This window comes from Eleutherodactylus coqui, chromosome 2 (genome assembly GCF_035609145.1).
Source record: "Eleutherodactylus coqui strain aEleCoq1 chromosome 2, aEleCoq1.hap1, whole genome shotgun sequence".
NCBI classification, from domain to species: domain Eukaryota; kingdom Metazoa; phylum Chordata; class Amphibia; order Anura; family Eleutherodactylidae; genus Eleutherodactylus; species Eleutherodactylus coqui.
This window is the reverse complement of record NC_089838.1, coordinates 30,604,447-30,623,259: the sequence shown is the minus strand read 5'-3', so window position 1 is coordinate 30,623,259 and position 18,813 is coordinate 30,604,447. Positions and strand designations below refer to the sequence as shown.

Here is an 18,813-nt window from a genome sequence, read left to right as displayed (position 1 = left end):
ATCTCTAGTCTTCTATGTCCAATTTTTGGGAACATGTGACAAATTGATTGCTTTTTATTCCATTTTTTCCAGAGGCAAAATTACCAAAATTTGCAATTCTGGCGTGTTTTTTTTATTTTTAATGATGTTTACTGTGCTATATAAATAATATGTTAAATTGATTCTACAGGCCAGTATGATTTATGTCAGTGTTTGTTTGTTTTTTTGTTTGTTCATTACTGCATTCAAAGACCACTAACCCTTCTCTTTTTTTTGGCAATGGGGTTATTTCATTTTTTTTAACCATTTGTTGATCTAGGTGACAATCACTCTCTAATCTGCTTTCCACGTCTCTCTAAGTCCCACCGTGCCACTGTTATAACTGTAGTAAGGAAGGTGTACTCAAAGTAGCCACCTTTCACTACAATGCTTGCCTGGAGCTGTCCGACAGTGGATTGGGATATACAGTAGTACTGGATCAGTCTTTTTGACTACACCTTGTATAGATGCCAAAAGCACAATTACAAATGGGCAACCGCATGAAATAAGGTTTACAGCCGTGCGCTTCCCTATATGGCTGTGTTCCAATCGGCTCTTAAAAAGAAGCTTGCGGGATGTGTGTAGGCCTTGTCAAAAGTTTTACTCTTAGCTTAGTCACAATCCAGTTGCTGAGTATAGACACACATGTGTTTGCTCGAGGCAGATGTTTCCTTGGTCCGTTAGACTTGGTGGTGGGAGTCAGAAAAGCTACACAGATTGCTTATTGTCTGCAGGATCAAAAACTGACCCAAGGACCTTATCCAGATGTGGACAACATTTCATAGTCGGTGGTGTATCCCAGTGTTCAGTGCTGGGGCCGTGATTCCAAATTCTTAATAGTAAATGAAATATAGCATGCGATTTACACCTTCGCACAAGAGGATGCACAGGTACGCCCTTTGGCGCTAGGGGGTGGAGTATGTAGCAGGCTGGTGTCAGCTGCCTGCCAACAACTGCAGCTGTTGGCGCTCGCTCTGACTATGGCAGGTTAGACCCTTAGGGCTCATTCAGATGAGCTTATATGCGCAGCATATTACACATGCAGTTTTTGTGAGCGTAATATGCGGTGAATAGAAGCCATTGTTTTTTCAGCGGGTTTGCTCACATTTTTTGCGATGTTGGATCACGTGAAAAAGTACGCCGCATGTCCTATTTTGCTGTCTTTCCAAAAAAAAGCAGAGGGGACGCCTTCTGCCTGCAAGAAGATAGTGGGGTGTTGGTGGCTGCCAGGGCTGTAAAGCTTTATTAAAAGTACAGTATACTGCAATGCAAAACAATTCTGGTATATTTTACAAGCCGATAAACAATTACAAGTTCAATTCCCCTATAGAGACTAAGGCCGCCTGCAGACGAGCGGGTTGGATCCGGCAGCGAGAATTCTCGCCGCGCGATCCGACCCGAGCGCCTGCAGGGACGAGCGCGTACTCGCCCGCGCCTGGCGGCCCCGGCTCTTTCATGTGCCGGCTGCCGCGCAGACCGGAGCCGGCGGCCGGGTGAGTGCGTGCCCCGCAGAAAATCAGGACATGCCGCGGTTTGTTTGCCGCGCGAGATTTCGCGCGGCCAAACCGCGGCCGTCTGCATAGGAGTGCGTATTGTAATGCACTCCTATGCAAACCTTCAGCGGCGGAAATCCCGCGGGCAATCCCGCGGCGGGATTTCCGCTCGCGTGCAGGCGGCCTTACAAAGATATAAAAAAAAAAAAGAAAACAAAAGTGGTGGAATTCCTTAGACTGTTCAAACAATAAATAAAATTGCATTTAAAAAAGCTTTTTCCTTTAAAAAAAAATTTAAAAATTGCCATTGTTGCATCGATAATAATCCAAACTATTAAAATGATGCATTATTTTCCCAAATAGTGAACATTTAAAAAAAATATATATATTCTTTTGGGCAGTGGGTCATACCACCTCTCAAAAAAAAAAAAAAGACTAAAAAAGCGGTCAGAAAGCCTTATGTATCAGTTAATGGCATGCATAAAAAATTTATCTCGCACACCCACACACCATTTCATGAAGTTATGGGTCTTTGAAAGTGGCGACAGAGTTAGGAAAAAAGCGGGAGTGGCAATCGTTGTGTGTGGTGGGGCTTTTTTTTTGTAGTTTTTTTTAACTAGTAAATACTTAAGAAAAGAACTTTTATTTTAAATTGACATAATCATACTGACCCTCAGAATAAAGCTAAGCTATTTTTTTTTTGACACCATGAATGCCGTAAAAACTAAAGCCAAAGAACAATGGCACAATTGTAATTTTTTTTTCCCATTTCACCCCACCTCAATGTTCATGTTTTTCAGTTCATTACATGGTGCATTAAATGGTACCGTTGTAAAATAAAAGTCCCACAAACAACAAGTCCTCTTATGGCTATAGCAATGGGAAAATAAAAAAAAGGTAACCATTCTTGGAAGGCAGAGATAATGGAGATAAAAAGGGTTAAGGAGTGAAGGGGTTAAAGGCGTTTCATATCTTTCAGTTGTACCGTACTAGGAGGTTCAGTCTGATGTGTGATATTCTCACCAGGTTGAAGAAGAGCGACCGCGGTATCTTCCACTCTAAAGCCAGTCTGCAGAAGCTCAGTGCCAAGGTATGAGGAATAACACGATCCTGGAATAGTTTCCTGGCAGGAGGCGAGTGGTTAATATATCTGCTTTACTTGTTACAGCATTAAGCTGACAATTACTCTAAAGACCCGAGTGAACCAGCAGACAAATTACAGCCAGGATTGGTGCCAGCAGTCTAGAAACACACTTATTGCCGCCTTCAGGTTAAACGATTGGCAACTGCAAAGTGTATGGCGCACATTCCTCTGTAGTTCCGTGTAATCTGCGCTCAGGTCTTACAGTTTGTCATTGAGTCGGTACAATATCTGTGTGTGGTTCACTGCAGTGTAACAGAGCTCCCTTGTACCGACTATGCATAGGGTCATGATCCGCACAGGTTAAATGCCTCTGGAGGTAAACAGTGGCTGGTTTCATTCCCTAAATGTAAGCGGGGATCTTGAAAATGCAGAGGACTTAAAATACTACTTTATGGAAACTGGTGTAAAAGATGCTAAAAATCTACCCCAGCGCTTGGGTAGATTTCTGTGTGAGTGAATGGAGAAGCAGAGATGCGCCTAATAGCAAACTGTCATGTACATGGGGAATAACACTATTTCTGTCCGTTTATTTGACTGCGTTTTTAGCAAGTTTCCCCTTTTTCAGACTGTGTGTCTAATTCTCAGTTTTCCCTGAGCTGTTAGGTGTAGACTAGCTGCTATGTCGTCTTCCATAAACTGCACACAGACAATGGGAATTCCTGCTCTCTTATCACTATATGGCCTCATGCACACGGGGGTTTGGATTCCGCATGCATCAATGGAAGCCGTTCATGAAGGAACCGCAGGAAAATGAAGCAGGCTGCGATTTTTCGTCCGCGAGCAGAAACCGCAATTGTTTTCCACTCGTGTACATGAAGAATCCTTTTTCCATAGCATGCTGCAAAACCCGAAGGAGAACGCCAGCCCCGGTTTCTGCATCAAAAATCCACCCGTGCGCATGAGATACAGAGCTGTGTATATTTACAGAGTGCATATACAGAGATGCAACAGCAGCAACTTGGAGAACACTATATAGAGAAGTACTGAGCAGTGTAGATGTGATTCCAGTAGTTGAGACAGTAAAACACTGTTAGCTGCGTCAGCGAGTGTGTATGTGTATGTCTTCTCTCTCAGCTCCTCCTCTCCCTAACTTTTCCACAGACGTCTATGCGCAGCATGTAACCTTATTCCTGATAGTTCATCTCGTCTCAAGCTTTTAGCCATTTTTAAGAGTAGATGAACAGTTAACGAGGGGAGGTGGAGGAGGGAAGGAGCCTGATAAGTGGAGAAAGAAGCTAACTTCTCTAGTAAGATCTATTACAAAGTTCGCCTGTACTATTGATTTATGCAACGTTTGTTAAGTTCAGTGACCTTTTTGTTTAAAATGCCCACTGCCAAGAGGACAACACGAGAGTCACGGATTGGCACTCTTGCCCTGTAGCAATTCGGATTGGGCTGCACTAGGGGCAACATACTTATTCTCTGTGTGCTTGCGTAAATTTTCTCCAGGGATACTCCAATTTTCTTCTCCACTCTGGTTGCTTATGTGAAATAATGAAAACACTTCAGAATAAAAGAATGTAGCAAAACCAGTATTTGCCTATTAGCTTATTAAAGGGGTTGTCCAGGGAAACAGAATCCCCACCCAGACCTCGGTGCTGGACCCTCAACTCCGGGTCATGTAGCATGGACTAGCTCTGTGCCTGTCACATCATATCAGAAGGCTGGCTGCTCCATTCATCTGAACCCCACCCTAGTTTGGTACTTAAGGAAGCAAATCTCCCAATTATCAAAAGCCATAGTTTTTCTCCTTTTGGTATAGCCATATGAGGGCTTGTTCATAGTGTAGCTTTAAGGCCTCGTTCACATGGGCGACGCGGCATTGCTGCGAGAAAATCAGAGCAATATCGCATCGCTGATCCATGTGATATCGCTGTTATTCCTTGCAGTGATACCGCGACTTTGTAGCACCACTTGCGAGGATTTTTGGGGAAGCCTTGAAATATAAGCCCTTCCCCGAAAATACACCGTAGCTGAAGAAAAAAAAAACATTCATCACCTGTCCTGCTCTGTCAGCCCGGCCGCATCTTCTCCCCGGGTCCCCGGCACGGATCATCATCATCTTTTCTGACCGGGGATTCAAAAATCCCCGCCTCCTGAAGTGCTGGCTGTGATTGGCTGACGCTTAGTCAATCACAGCCAGCGCTTGATGAATTGCAGTGATTGAACCAATCACAGCCATTCATTGAGTGCTGGCTGTGATTGGCTAAGCGTCAGCCAATCACAGCCAGCACTCGATGAATGGCTGTGATTGGTTCAATCACTGCCATTCATTGAGCGCTAGCTGTGATTGGCTGAGGCTTAGCCAATCACAACCAGCACTTCCAGAAGCCAGGGATTTTGGAATCCCTAGCCAGAAGAGGAGAAGATCACTGCCGGCGACCTGGGGATAAGATGCAGCCGGGCTGACAGTGCGGGACAGGTGATGTATGTGTGGTTTTGTTTTTTTGTATTTTTTTCTGCAGCCAGGGCTTAAATTTTAGCTTTGACAGTAGGTTTTCCTACTGTCAAAGTTGCATCGCATGAAAAATGCGTTTTCGTGCGATGTGATGCAACGAGGAGGAAAGCACGATAGAGAAACATTGGCTACAAAACCGCACGAGTCGTGTGCATATAGCGGGACCCGTGAGGTTTTTGTGTCGTTTTGTAGCATGCTACAAAACATCACATGTGTGAAGGAACCCATAGGAAAGCATGGACTTCTCATACATGTGATTTGTAGCATTGTAGCAACGCTACAAAATCGCGCAACTTTGTCGCCTGTGTGAACGAGGCTTTATTGGTACTTTTATGGGGCAAATATAATGTAGCAGCATAATTTTGGAACGTTCAGGTAAAAAACCTCAAAGTTTAATTTTTTTTTCTTTTTTTTTTTTTGACACAACTTTTTTCTGCGGGTTGGTACAATTTATAACCATACCAGAATCTCAAAATAAATCTATAGATAATAATTAGCTTTTTCACACTTTTTTTTTTAAATAGTAAAATCCCGTTTTTTGGAAAACTTTTCTTTTTGTCTTTGCATCACTACATTCAAAGACCCATAACTTTTATTCTTTTTTTTTTTTTCCCCCCATGACTCGCAATTTTTTTTTTTTTTAATTGGCATTTGCCATGCGGAATAAAACGTGTCTTCAAATTTACTGTACAATGTATGTGGAATTCATATGGTGTAAATGTAAGTCCTTTTGTGTATGTGTCCTGGGCAGGAAGGGGTTAATAAGTGAGAGCCCGTTTTCTGCATCAGATGAATGGAGCAACCAGCTTCCTGCAATCTTGTGACAGACACAGAGAGAATCCATAGCATAGAATGCAGTGTCTGAGCTGGCTGTAAGTGGAGAGTCCAACACCGCAGGTCCGAGTAAGGATTCTGCCCCCCTGGACAACCCCTTTAAGCTTATATACCCCAGTCCATTTTCATGCAGCGTTGTACTCTTACCCAATGCAGTTTTACCAGTCCACTATGCGGGGTACATTAGACATGTATAGGAAACATCCTGCTCCCTTGGGGAAAAGGAGATAATACTGTCCTGTACATAAAACCTGGGTTTAGTTCCTTTACATATGAACCACAAACAAACTTGAACTAAATGAGTGACTAACGGGTACAGAGGGGGAGAGAGGGCATTAAGGAGGGGGAAGGAGATGGTACATAAGGGTAGAAAGTGCTCAAGTTGTGGTGGCAGCTGCAGCTCTAGACTTTCCTGAAGAAGTGACTTTTCAAGATCTTTTTAAAGCTTTTTGAGATGGTGGAGAGTTTGATGTGTAGGGGTAGCGAGTTCCAGAGTATGAAGAATGCACAGGAGAAATCTTACAGATGGTCGTGTAAGGAGCAGAATATAGAAAAGCAGAGGAGGAGGTCTTGTAAGGACCAAAAATTACATGTGAGGAGGTATCTGGAGATTAGGTCAAAGGTGCGGGGACAGGGTGTGGGCTGAGGTTCATGGCGGAGACGGGGCGGGGGCCGGGGCGTGGGCTGAGGCGCGGGGCGTGGGCGGCGGGGACGGGGCGTGGGCCGAGGTGCGTGGCGGGGACGGGGCGTGGGCAGCCTTGTAAGGCATTGATTATACTTGAAATTGAACTCTCTAGACCAGTGTTTCCAAACTCCGGTCCTCAAGGCACCCCAACAGTTCATATTTTCAGGATTTCCTCAGTGTTGCACAGGTGATGTAATTATTGTCAGCGCCTCAGACATTGCCACGGGTGTTCTTACTATTGGATATCCTGAAAACATGACCTGTTGGGGTTGCTTTGAGGACTGGAGCTGAGAAACACTGCTCTAGACAATGGGCAGCCAGGGAAGGGATTGGTAGAGGGAAGATGCAGAGGAGTAATGTGGGGAGAGGTGGATTAGCCAGGCAGCAGAGTTGAGCATGTATTAAGAGGGGCACAGGAGTTTTGGATGGGAGGGCACAGAGAAGGATGCCGCAGTAGCCTCAGCAGCAGATGATTAGGGTAGGAATTGTCATTTTTGTTGACTCAGGGTTGAGGAAAGATCATACCCAGAGATGTTTTCTGAGTTGTAGCTGGTGAGGGCTTGTGTGTATGGTTTGAAGGACAGGGCCAATCAAGGTTACACCTAGACACCGAACTGTCCAAGACATGCCACTTCTTTCACTGTTTTACACTACTGGGTCATGTTAGTAACTCCTTGTGAATTGTAAGCTTTGTGTAGTGGATTCTACAGTCACTTCCTGGATTTAATCTGTTTTTCGTTTAGTTTTCAGCTCAATTGTCTGACTGCACACAGCAGATGGCAGAGGCACGAAATGAATACCTTTTTGCCTTAACCGCTGCCAATGCCCATCTTGATCTTTACTACCAGTCTCATCTGCCCGACATCATGAAGGTTGGTAGTTGTGAATATTCTTTTTTTTTTTTTTTTTTTTCCTTATTGAAATAAGTTTGTAAAGTTGTAATTTACATGTATAATGTGTGACACATGACAACCTGTCAGGTGAGTGCACATCTGTAGAATATAATTATTGCATTGGGAGTGCTATAAACCAGTAGGACACAAGTCGGGACTTGTCCCTTCAGGCTTCAGCAGTCTACAGACCTGCCTTTTTGATAAGACGTGCTACTGTTGCGGTGCTTTGTATTTGTTAGTCTTGTTCATTTTCTTGTTTGGCTGTTTCTACCTCATTGGGGTTTATTTCCTTCCTCTGGATCAACGTTGGTGGGTAATAGGCTGAACTGGATGGACGTGTGTCTGTTTTTGGCCTTGCATACTATGTTACTATGTTGTGGTAACTTACTGCGGCCACCTAAAAGGGTTTTCCCATTTCACCCATTTACGGTATATCCATAGTGGAGGCCATAAATCATCTCTTTGACCTACAGCTATTTCCAGAACAGGGCTCACTTGACCTCTGCCCCAGCTCACCTCTGCGGCCGCTGGTAAGGGCCAAATTGGCTCTTCTACACTATTTCCAAAACGCCTATAGAATCGAATCAGAGTTATGAAAACTGCATAGAGCAGCCAGTTTAATGGTTTCCATAACCCCGGCCAGTGATGGCTACGGAATATGGGCTGTATACCCATCTCTGCCATGTTATGTGTTCTCGAACTACCACTCTAGTATTCCTTGCTTCCTTATTTTGCCATACAACATAGGTTAGTGTATTAAGGTATCGTTTATAGAGATGAGCGAACGTACTCGTTTAGAGCAATTACTCGATCGAGCATCGCTTTTTTCGAGTAACTGCCTACTCGGGCGAAAAGATTCGGGGGGGTGGCAGGGTGGAGCAGGGGGGAACAGAGCTCTCTTTCCCCACCGCAACCCCTCGCTCACCCCCGGTGCCCCCCAAATCTTTTGGCCCGATTAGGCAGTTACTCGAAAAAAGCGATGCTCGAATCGAGTAATTGTCCTAAACGAGCACGCTCGCTCATCTCTAATCGTTTACACATAGTAGATTTGGTGCAGATTTTCCGCAGCGCAAAATTTGTTTCAGATTCTTCACTATTTCAATTGTAAGGGTGAAATCTGTAGATCCACATCAAATTATGAAAGTTTTGATGTAGATTTTGGTGTGGGTCTGCATATGCATCAAAATCCGCAGTGGAAAATATGTTGCAGATTTTGGTGCAGATCCATACCAAAATCCATGTGGGACACCAATTTCGATAGCCTATGAGCTTGCACAATATAGAGGCTCAGTTACAGTAAATATGGACTGATATGCCGCAGGATACCGTACGGAACCTGTAGGCCTCTATACCCGTCATGAACAATGAAAATATTCATGTATAACCTAAAAAGGAAATGGTAATAGTAAGCATAGAGTTGAACCAGTGGGAAGAGTAAGTTCTTGTTTTGTTCTAGAAGTTTCTGTTTTAGAAGAAAAGAGTAGACGGTAATGTAGTGCGAAGTAAACAAGACAGCTAGTTTAGGGGACAGATGCTCAGAGTTCCTCGCAGTCATTTCTGGATCTTACTTCTGGAGGAGGAGAAAAGGTAGATTGAATATTCCAGGGCCTGTGGTGAAATCCATGTCAGCAGTATAGAGCAGACAGGCAGCAGCACTTAAAGCCACCACCTTCAGGATGGGACTTGGAAATCTGGATAGTAAAGGACTTGAACCTTCATCTGGATGCTGAATAAACATGAGTTAACCATTACCCTTTCTGCCTCTGGACTTTTTCACTCTCTGGTATTGCTCTAAACCAAGGCACCCCACAAGGCAGCAGAGACTAGCCGCTACCGTCAACCCCATGTCTTTCACTGTAGCAAGATAGGAGAAGGACATATACTGTAACGGTCAACGCCCCCCCACACACACTCTGATGCACTACATATATAGACCACTATTTTGGTTAAAAATATTGACCTTGCTTCACTCCTTTTATGCCTAATGCTGTTACGACGTATTCTGTGACGATTCTACATGTAATCTGTTTGTTGGCTTTATGATAAGTGCGATTGGGTGGTAAATTTGAAGGCCCATAATCTCTTCAGAAGAGACCGGGGAACCAGAAAGGGGGAAGGGTGTGTCTGTCTGTTAAATCCTACTTAATGCCAGGGCAACGAGAAGATATAGGTGTAAGAGATGACCTCGTGTAATCTCTGTTGGTAGAAATACAAGGAGAGAAAATAACAAAATCCTGATAGGGGTTTTCTATAGGCCACCAAAAATAACAGAAGAAACTGAAAACTTACTATTAAGACAAATAGAAGAGGTGTCAAACAGCAACAAAGTAATTATAACGGGAGACTTTAATTATCTGGATGTAATATGGGAAGACCAGACCTGCAAAACTCACAAGGGTGATACGTTTTTGAGAACAATTACCTTGCCCAACTTGTGCAGGAGCCAACTAGAGGGAGGGCCACTGCTGGAGAGAAGTTATATGGAAAAAGACCTGGGGTACTAGTAGACTGTAGACTTAACTGCAAATAAGGTCTTGGGGTGCATTAAGAGAGGTATGGGGGGGAAGGGACGAGAACATTATCCTCCCACTATATAAGGCACTTGTCAGGCCTCACATGGAATACTGCATACAGTTCTGGTCACCGGTGCTCAGCAAAGATGTTGCAGTGCTTGAGGGGGTTCAAAGAAGGGCAACTAAATTAATAAATGGAATGAGAGGACTGGAATTACCCAGAGAGGCGATCAAAATTGGGATTATTCACTCTGGTAAAAAGACGGTCAATGGGCGATCAAATAACTATGTATAAATACATGAGGGGACAATACAAGGATCTGCGTCGGTAACAAGAGGGCATTCTCTATGTCTAGAGGAAAGAAGGTTTCATCACCAACACAGAAGGGGGTTCTTTACTGTAAGAGCAGTGAGACTGTGGAACTCTACCTGAGGACGTGGTGATGGCAAAATCCATAGAGGAGTTTAAGAGGGGACTAGATGTTTTTCTAGAGCGCTATGATATCACAGAATATAGACATTAGGTGACCAGTGGGCATATATCTATATTACACTCCAGTTCAACAGCATGCAGCAATTCCCGCAACCTCATTGTTTCTGATTCACAATTCCAGCAATCCCATTGGTTGTTTGACTTGTGTGATTCATTCAACCTCATTGGTTGTTTGGGTTCCCTGATTCAACCTGATTGGTTGTTAGCACCGAACTGGGGTGTAATATAGATATATGCGACCAGTGGGGTTGTTGATATCAACTGTTGATCCAGGGATTACTCTGGCTGCCATTATGGAGTCAAGAAGGATTTTTTTTCTCCAAATGAGCCCATTGGCTCATTGAGTTGTTTTTTTTTTTTTTGCTTTCCTCTGGACCAACAGGGGGAGTTGAAAGAGGCTGAACTAGATGGACATTGTCTTCGTTCAGCCGGACATACTATGTTATATTCTGACCTATATGGTCATTTCTTTTGAAAATGTAACGCTGTCATTGCCTATTATTGTTTTAATAACCTGGTTTCGTTCAATAAATACCTTTTTTGAAACTAAAGGCTCTTTTCTCAATAAAAAAAACCTCACTTAGCGACAGGATAGGTGATAAATGTCCCATCACTGGGGTCTCCACGATCCTGAGAATGGCACACTCCAAGTGCCTCATGTGAATGGATGACCACCGCAACATTTACTTCTATGGGATAGAGGCAGATGGCTGAATACATTGATCACCCCCTATGCCATAGAAGTGAATGGACGGTGGTCATACACATGGAGCATTCTGGGTGCACCCTTTTTTTGATGATGGGAATCCCAGTGGTTGGATATTTAGCACCTATTCTGTGGATAGGTGATACATATTTTAAGTGGGAAACTCCTTTATTGATGAGATCAGTGAATGGGGAAGTTATTAGCTTCTCCTGCTGCTTCTTCAGTTTTAGTAGAAATGAATATAACTGGCACAAATATATAAAAAGGAACGTAAATTGTGGGATTGATAACCATTTGTGTCCGCTGTAATGTACATCCTGAGACCTGGACAGTTCTGTTCAGAAGTAAAATGAGTTTGATTATAAATTCCTTCATCAGTTGCTCATCTTGTCAGGTGACGTCGCTCGGTGTCTGCGGAGGACGCCTGTAGATTCTTATTTTTACGACTTCCTCCTTCCAATTCCATTTATGTGCATGTTACATTGTGAAACAATGACCCGACTGTGGAGAGGAAAATACCTATGAGTCATTATATTCCTAGTACCACCACATAGACCGGATCTAATGGGAGCTGTGCTGCTGTACTTAATGGACCGGAATACAGTAGCTTCTCCACTCTGGTTTGGTTAAAGGGACCTGTCACCAGGTTTGATCCTTATAAACCAATGGCAATATGCAATTAGTCAGTAGGATAGCTTTCTGAAAAAAAATAAAATAAATCTTATTTGTGTAGCGCCAACTTATTCCGCAGGACTCCTTTTATCGACCTCAGAAGGATGGAAGGCAGAGTCAACCTTGAACCGGCAACCTGAACCATGCGGAGATTGAACTTGCAACCTTCTGGTCATGAGCAGGAGCTTAGGACTACGCCACACAAGGCTCTAAACATGTATACATGCCCAATACCATTAGCCCATCATACCCTTGGAAATTAAGATTTACACAACCCATGGCATATGCAGATTAGGCTCGTTGGACCAGTGGGCATACCAGGACTGTTCCAACTTCCCTTAGTCTTCAGTGTAATTCAAAGTCCCCTTGCATCTCAGTGATGTGGATGATGTCGCCTACATCCTCTACAAGCCAGTACAGATGCCAATGTTCTAAAAGTCAGAGCGGAATTGGTGCATTTGCAGAGGAGCCTGACCTGTCTTGGGTAGACCTAACAGGCTCATCAGCGCATATGCCCATCCCATTGTTACCCGGGACATCAGCGTCGACACTGGTCTATGAATGACCTAGGCAACCTCATTTAGATCCTGAGGGCTGGATTAATAATATTTATTTGTATAGAGCCAACTTATTCTGCAGTTCTTTCATGCATGGAAGAACACGGGACAATACAACGATTACATGTGATATACAATCAGGGTGGGCGTGATACAGGAGGCACGGGGGAACACGGGCAGTACAGGAATTGCATGTGGAAATCCGTTATTAGAAAGCAAACCGGGTGGGGCAGTAAGGAGGTGCAGGGGTAGAGGTCATATGTGATGGGGTAGAAGGTGTGGGGAGCTTATAGGGAGGAGCAGGGGGACTAGGTCAGGGGATTTGGTATGCCTCCGTGAAGAGGTGCGTTTTTAAGGTGCGTCTGAGATTTCGTACATCAGGGATTGTCCGGATGCCTTGGGGTAGGGCGTTCCAGAGGGTCTGTGCTGCTCTGGTGAAGTCCTGGAGACTGCTGGAACGGTCCAACAATGCTCAGCAGGTGGTTCGAATCTAAGTTGCATAAGACACAGGATATTTAAAAGTTAATTACCAAAAGTACGATGGACTTGTGAGGCATAATGTATATATGTTTTAGATAGCTACTGACTGATCACCTGCTGACTAATAAACATCAAAACGTCAAACTTTAGCTTTGGGTTCATTATCTGATGTGACATCTTACAGTAATTGAGTCAGGGCTAGCACTACATTAATGATTGTCGTGGGAGGCCCTTACATCACTTACTCTAAGGAAAGATTAAAGTGTATTTTTTTTTTTGGTTTTTCTTTAATAGGAAGATTATTAGATGTCTACTAGTATATCCACATAATGGATAGATGTAAAGTAGACATCTGAGCAGTGATCCATTATGTCAATAATCCAATCCATATGCCAAATATAGAAAGTCTAGTTTTATATTGGTGATGGGACCGCTGAAATATCGAATGACCTTCACGTCTTGTTTTTTTTCTTTCTTACTTGCCAACTCTTTACTTCCAGTAATGCCATCTAACCTTTTTAATGCTTCCTGTACATGTATATATTACTGTAGCTGTATTTATCCCTTTCTAAATGACATTGGCACATTTGTAGTATTGTGATGTTTATAAGTCGGGAAGACCTAAAAGAGATAGGGCCTCAGAGCAGAAATCTAAATGAGGCTCAATGCCACCACCTAAACCAGGACACATGGCCTTCAAGTTGGTCCCATCACTTGTTTGCCATCACTTTTTATAATTCTGATTTCTTTTTTTTATTGAGCATTTTGTATCATAAAGATGCTACAAGAAATACAATATCTAGCAAAAAACAAAACTTAAACCCCTCCTCTGCCCATAGGCACATTTTGGGTGTCGGCGAAATTTCCAACAGTTATTTCTGTAGTATAATGTCAGAAGCTCCTTTCCTCGTTTTAGTGCATTCCCACAACATACGTAATAAAAGCACATCCATCAGTCCACATCTTAGACACCTGAGCAAGAACCAAAACTAGCATTTATTTTCATATGTTAATACTTAGTGGGGTTCCTTTTGCCCTGGTGACATCAGATACTCTCTGTGACCTACTTTCTACTAACATCTGATACACCTCAATTTGTATGTCCCTTCATTCATCCTGCAAACATCTGGTGAGTTCTCTCAAAGAAGATAGATGCTCTTCAGATTTCCTGAACCAACGTTCCAGTTCATCCCAAAGATGTTCAGGTTGGGACTCTGTTCAGCCCAGTTAGGTTGTGGAACATACTAATCCTCAAACCAATGTAAAGCAGTGTTGGATGTGTGACAAGGCGTCTTGTCTTGTTGGAAGTATTGCTGGCCATTTCCAGAGTATTGCCACATTATAAGCAGAACATTGTTTAGAATGCCAAGGTACACCGCCATGTTTATGGTGGTTGTCACTACAACCAATGGACCCAGACCATGCCACATAAAACCTCCCCTGACTTAACTGTTGGCACAACATTTGGGCAAAGGGCTTTCCCCAGGCTCTTCCACACCCAGGTACATCCATCTGAATTGAAGAGGATCATGATTTATCACACTGTAGAACATTCTTCTATTGCTCAACTGTCCAATGATGACGCTACTTGCACTATTGCAGAAGAGCCAGTGTATCTGCTTTGAGAGAACTTGCCAGAGATTTGCAGGTTGCATGGAGGGAAATACCAGCTGACGTGTATCAGATGTTAGTAGAAAGCATGCCACAGAGAGTATATGATGTTATTAGGGCCAAAGGAGGCCTCATTAAGTATTAACATATGTAAATTAATGCTAATTTTAATTCAGGCTCAGGTGGCCAATTACTTGAGTGAGAATGGTGTATGGTACAGGTACCTAAATACGGTTTTCGCTGGCCTTAGTGCTGATGACATGACTCAATTGGAGGAACTAGTAAAAAAATAAATTGTGGGAGATTATACTGTACTTAGCTAATTGCTATAAATGTATAAATACACTTTTACTTGTTCCAGATTTTTTTCACATTCCATCTCTACCCATGTGAGCAAGTAGACCCCTTACTGCCTAACAGCCTATTTGCTAAAAGAAAAATACTTATCATATAGACCCTCCCTCATCAATTATTTTCTCTGATGGATCATAATGTGGTCCTTTTTGTACATTTTAAGGGCATTATTTTACATGTTCGGTAGCAGTGGGTCCCTTTACTTAAGAAATAGGTTCTTACCATCCTCTTGCTCTATGGTGGGGCATAGCCTGCCTAGTTTCCATTGCAGGCATAACAATGGGGAAAAGATTACCCCTGGGAAATGTGTAGCGTCCCATGTGGCGCAGAGTGTTAAGGCAGCAATATGCAGTCCTAAGCTCTCGCTCACGACCTGAAGGTTGCTGGTTCAGGTAGCCGGCTCAAGGTTGACTCAGCCTTCCATCCTTCCAAGGTCGGTATAATGAGTACCCAGCGTGGTGGGGGGTAATAAATAAATTACCTGATACGTTGGCGCTATACAAATAACAAGATTGATTTATTTTATTCTCCACCATTTGGATTGTAATATAGGACCATAGACCTATAAGGAAGAGGTGAACACAATTCTAGACATTGCTAGACTTTTTAAGTTATGCAGTATTCACATTTATTCAAACATCCTTTTATAAAGTTTGCTTTTAAGCACTGATAAGGACCGAGATCGGACTTCCATCTCCCATCTTATCTTTACTCGCTCAGTTACAAATAGTCTAGCATTCATGATACTAAACTTTTTCTTGGCAAAGGCCTTGTTTGTTCGTGTGGTTGGTTGAGTAATCATGAAATGTGTAGTTCCTTCTTACTGGCTGACTGTTTAGTCTACACAAGTGGGGAAAAAAAGGATCCTGGCACCACACTGTGTAGACTTGGTGGTATTGCAGCATAATCTTACTTTTTTGTGTACTGTGTTTACTATTTTTGTGCCGTAGGAAGAAAAAAAAAATAACTGAGCCCACTGGAATTATGGTAGCTTAAATGTAGCATCAGGCAACACCGGAGTTGGTAGTCCTGGTGTATATCCTATGGTGAAATGGGGTCTTGTTATCGAATTCACAGTTGTAGACAAATACAATCTAAGTAATAACATACAGGCATACAGTTTATCTTTTTATTGAGCACGTTGGGTAAGCATCCACAGCGTAGGGAGAAAAAAATGAACCTGTAGATCCCTCTTTAGCAGCAATCACAGCCACCAAATATTTCCAAATAAGATCTTCAGAACGTTGAGATATTTTGGATCATTCAGTTAATCGTTATTTCTTGGGTGCTTTGTGTGCACAGCCCTCCTCAGGTCATGCCACAGCTCTATGAAGGGTTTAAGGTCAGGGCTCTGACTTGGACATTCCAAAACACGTCTTTTCTAACCATTATTTAATTGATTTGTCATACTTGGGTGCGGTGGGTCTTTGGTGCATCACCCAACATCTCCTCACCATGAGGTCATGGATTGTGGCCAGTGTAGTCTCCTGTAAAATGTTTTAATCCAGATCACAATCCATTGTTTCCTCAAAAATTGCAAGGTGTCCAGGCCCTGAGGCTACAAAACGGGCCCAAACCACGATGCTCCCTCCACCGGGCTTCACAGTTGGGATGAGGTTTTGGTGTTGGTTTGCAGCGGTACCTTCATGTGGGGTGTCCTTTCATGAACCCCATTGTTGCTTAGTGTTTTTCTAGTAGTGGACGTATGAGCAGAGGTCTATGCAGTTGGTAGAGTCTTCTACTTGCGGTTACCCTTGGGTTCTTTCTCACACCTTGGAGTAATCTTAACAGGACGCTCACTCGTAGAGACAGTAGCAACAGTCCTAAATTTATTGATAATTTGTCTAACCACGGACTGGTGTACATCCAGGTCTTTAGCGATACTTTTGCAGCCTTCTCTAGCTTTGTGTGTGTGTCTGTCACATGTCTTCTGAGGTCATCTGAAAGTTGTTCGTATCAAGGTATGTCTTAGGGTTCTTTAACACTGGCGTTCGCAATATCTCAGCGAGAAAATCGAGGCAAAAACATCACTGCCGATTATGATTTTGTCACAAGTTTGGTTTTTTTGGTGGTTGTTTGTTGTTTTTGGGGTTTTTTTTGGGACATTTTTCCCACAAGTTGTTTTTTTTTATATTACGAATGTCAGTAGCACTTTCCAATGTTAAAATCACATGAAAATCACAAGTTCATCCTTTGCGATGCAATAAAAAGGAGGCTCCATAGGGAAACATGGGAGACAAACGCAAAATGCAGAAAGATAGGGCATGCTGTAATTTTTGTTTTGTTTTTTTCTCGCAACATTGCGTAAGTGAAAACCTTGCAAATGTGAAGGAAACCATTGAGAATCATTGGTTTCATAATTCTGTGTTTTTATTCACTCTCACATTGCTCAAAAAAATTTTCTCACACGTGTGAAGGGGCCCTTACACTGACCAATCCTTCTTGAGACAAACAGATTTGTCAGTAACCAGGTTTTTGTGCTCTTATTTAATGAGAAAAGCACCTGCAATGTCCACACTTTCAATTTAATCTCCTTAATTAAAACACATTTTGCCAATTAGCTCTTGGAGAAGCTATTAACACAGCGGCTCACTTACGTTTTCTCCCTGCACTGCGGATGTTTTATAATGTGGTCCCTTAAAGACAGGAGCAATAAAACGGTTTCTGTGTTATTTAGTTAGATTGTATCCGTCTATAATTGTAACTTTCCTAACAATCAGACCGCCTTTTAATAGTAATCAATACAGAAATCCTGGTAATTCCAAAGTGGTTACTTATTTTTTTCTTGCATCTGTACATATCTAGTATCTGGTTTATATACCCCATGATTCACACACTAATCACTTATTTTACGTAGTTCAGTGACCATCATGAAACGTGATGAATTATGACTACATGTTCATAAATAGAAAAAGAAATGGATGTATTCTTCCTCCTAACCATGCTGTGCACATCTGCAGGTATTGGATGGAGATCTTTACGAACGGTTACGAGATTATCTTTCACTGATCAATAAGACTGAACTTAGTACCTGCCGATCCACTCAAGAACGGTTTCGTGACTCTCTGGAGGCATCTCTGCAGGTAATGGCTGCTGTTTTTCTCGTTTAGAGTCTGTAATTTCTTTTGTGTCATTGGCTCTTGTTCCCATGGGAGTTAAGGAAGTCTTAGAAGAATTACAGGGATTGTCCAGACTAGTTTGCTCCTATAGCTCCAACTGTGTTGAAATAAAATAGAGCAGCATATGACAGAGGGTGATCAATGAGTGGAACTGGTTGCCACGGAAGGTGGTGAGTTCTCCTTCAATGGAAGTGTTCAAACGAAGGCTGGACAAATATCAGTCTGGGATGATTTAGTGATCCTGCACTGAGCAGGGGGTTGGGCCCGATGACCCTGGAGATTCCTTCCTGGAGGTTCCTTCCAACTCTACCATTCTATATGGAGCGAGTGATGTGAGCTGCTTTACCCGCCCATATGAATTTGGTCCACATCGAAAGTACAGTTGAGAACAACAAGCAAGTTGGACTGATGGGCAGGGCTTGATTTGAAATCTAAGATCCATGCTAGTATGTTCATCTTAAATATTGAATTACCTCCAAACCAGAAAATTGACACTTTTGTCATCAAGATCCGACTTAATTCTACGCAGGAGAGAACAGTAATTTGTTGCGTGTAGCTGGGAAACAACATCATTAAGATGGATCTTCAGATATTTAACGTGATCCCGCAATTGGCGAAAAGACCGGAAACTTTTTAATTCTGTAACCAAGGATTGAGGCAGGGAGATGCCAGGAGCCTCAGATTTTTGGTAATTTATCTTAAAGTTAGGGTAAGGTGTGCATATTCCGTGCAGTTCAGTGATCAGCTTTGCCAGGCTTCATTAGAAGTCGCTCAGATCGCTGG

At 42.8% G+C, this 18,813-nt stretch overlaps 1 protein-coding gene across 1 annotated transcript in view; it reads left to right on the top strand.

Annotated features, from left to right (window-relative positions):
* Nucleotides 1-18,813, top strand: part of FCHSD1 (FCH and double SH3 domains 1) — a 120,922-nt gene that overhangs the window by 68,528 nt on the left and 33,581 nt on the right. The window contains exons 7-9 of the mRNA XM_066590543.1: nucleotides 2,538-2,601; nucleotides 7,376-7,504; nucleotides 17,872-17,994. Of these exons, the coding sequence (XP_066446640.1) occupies nucleotides 2,538-2,601; nucleotides 7,376-7,504; nucleotides 17,872-17,994 (316 nt within the window). The remainder of the gene's footprint in view (nucleotides 1-2,537; nucleotides 2,602-7,375; nucleotides 7,505-17,871; nucleotides 17,995-18,813) is intronic.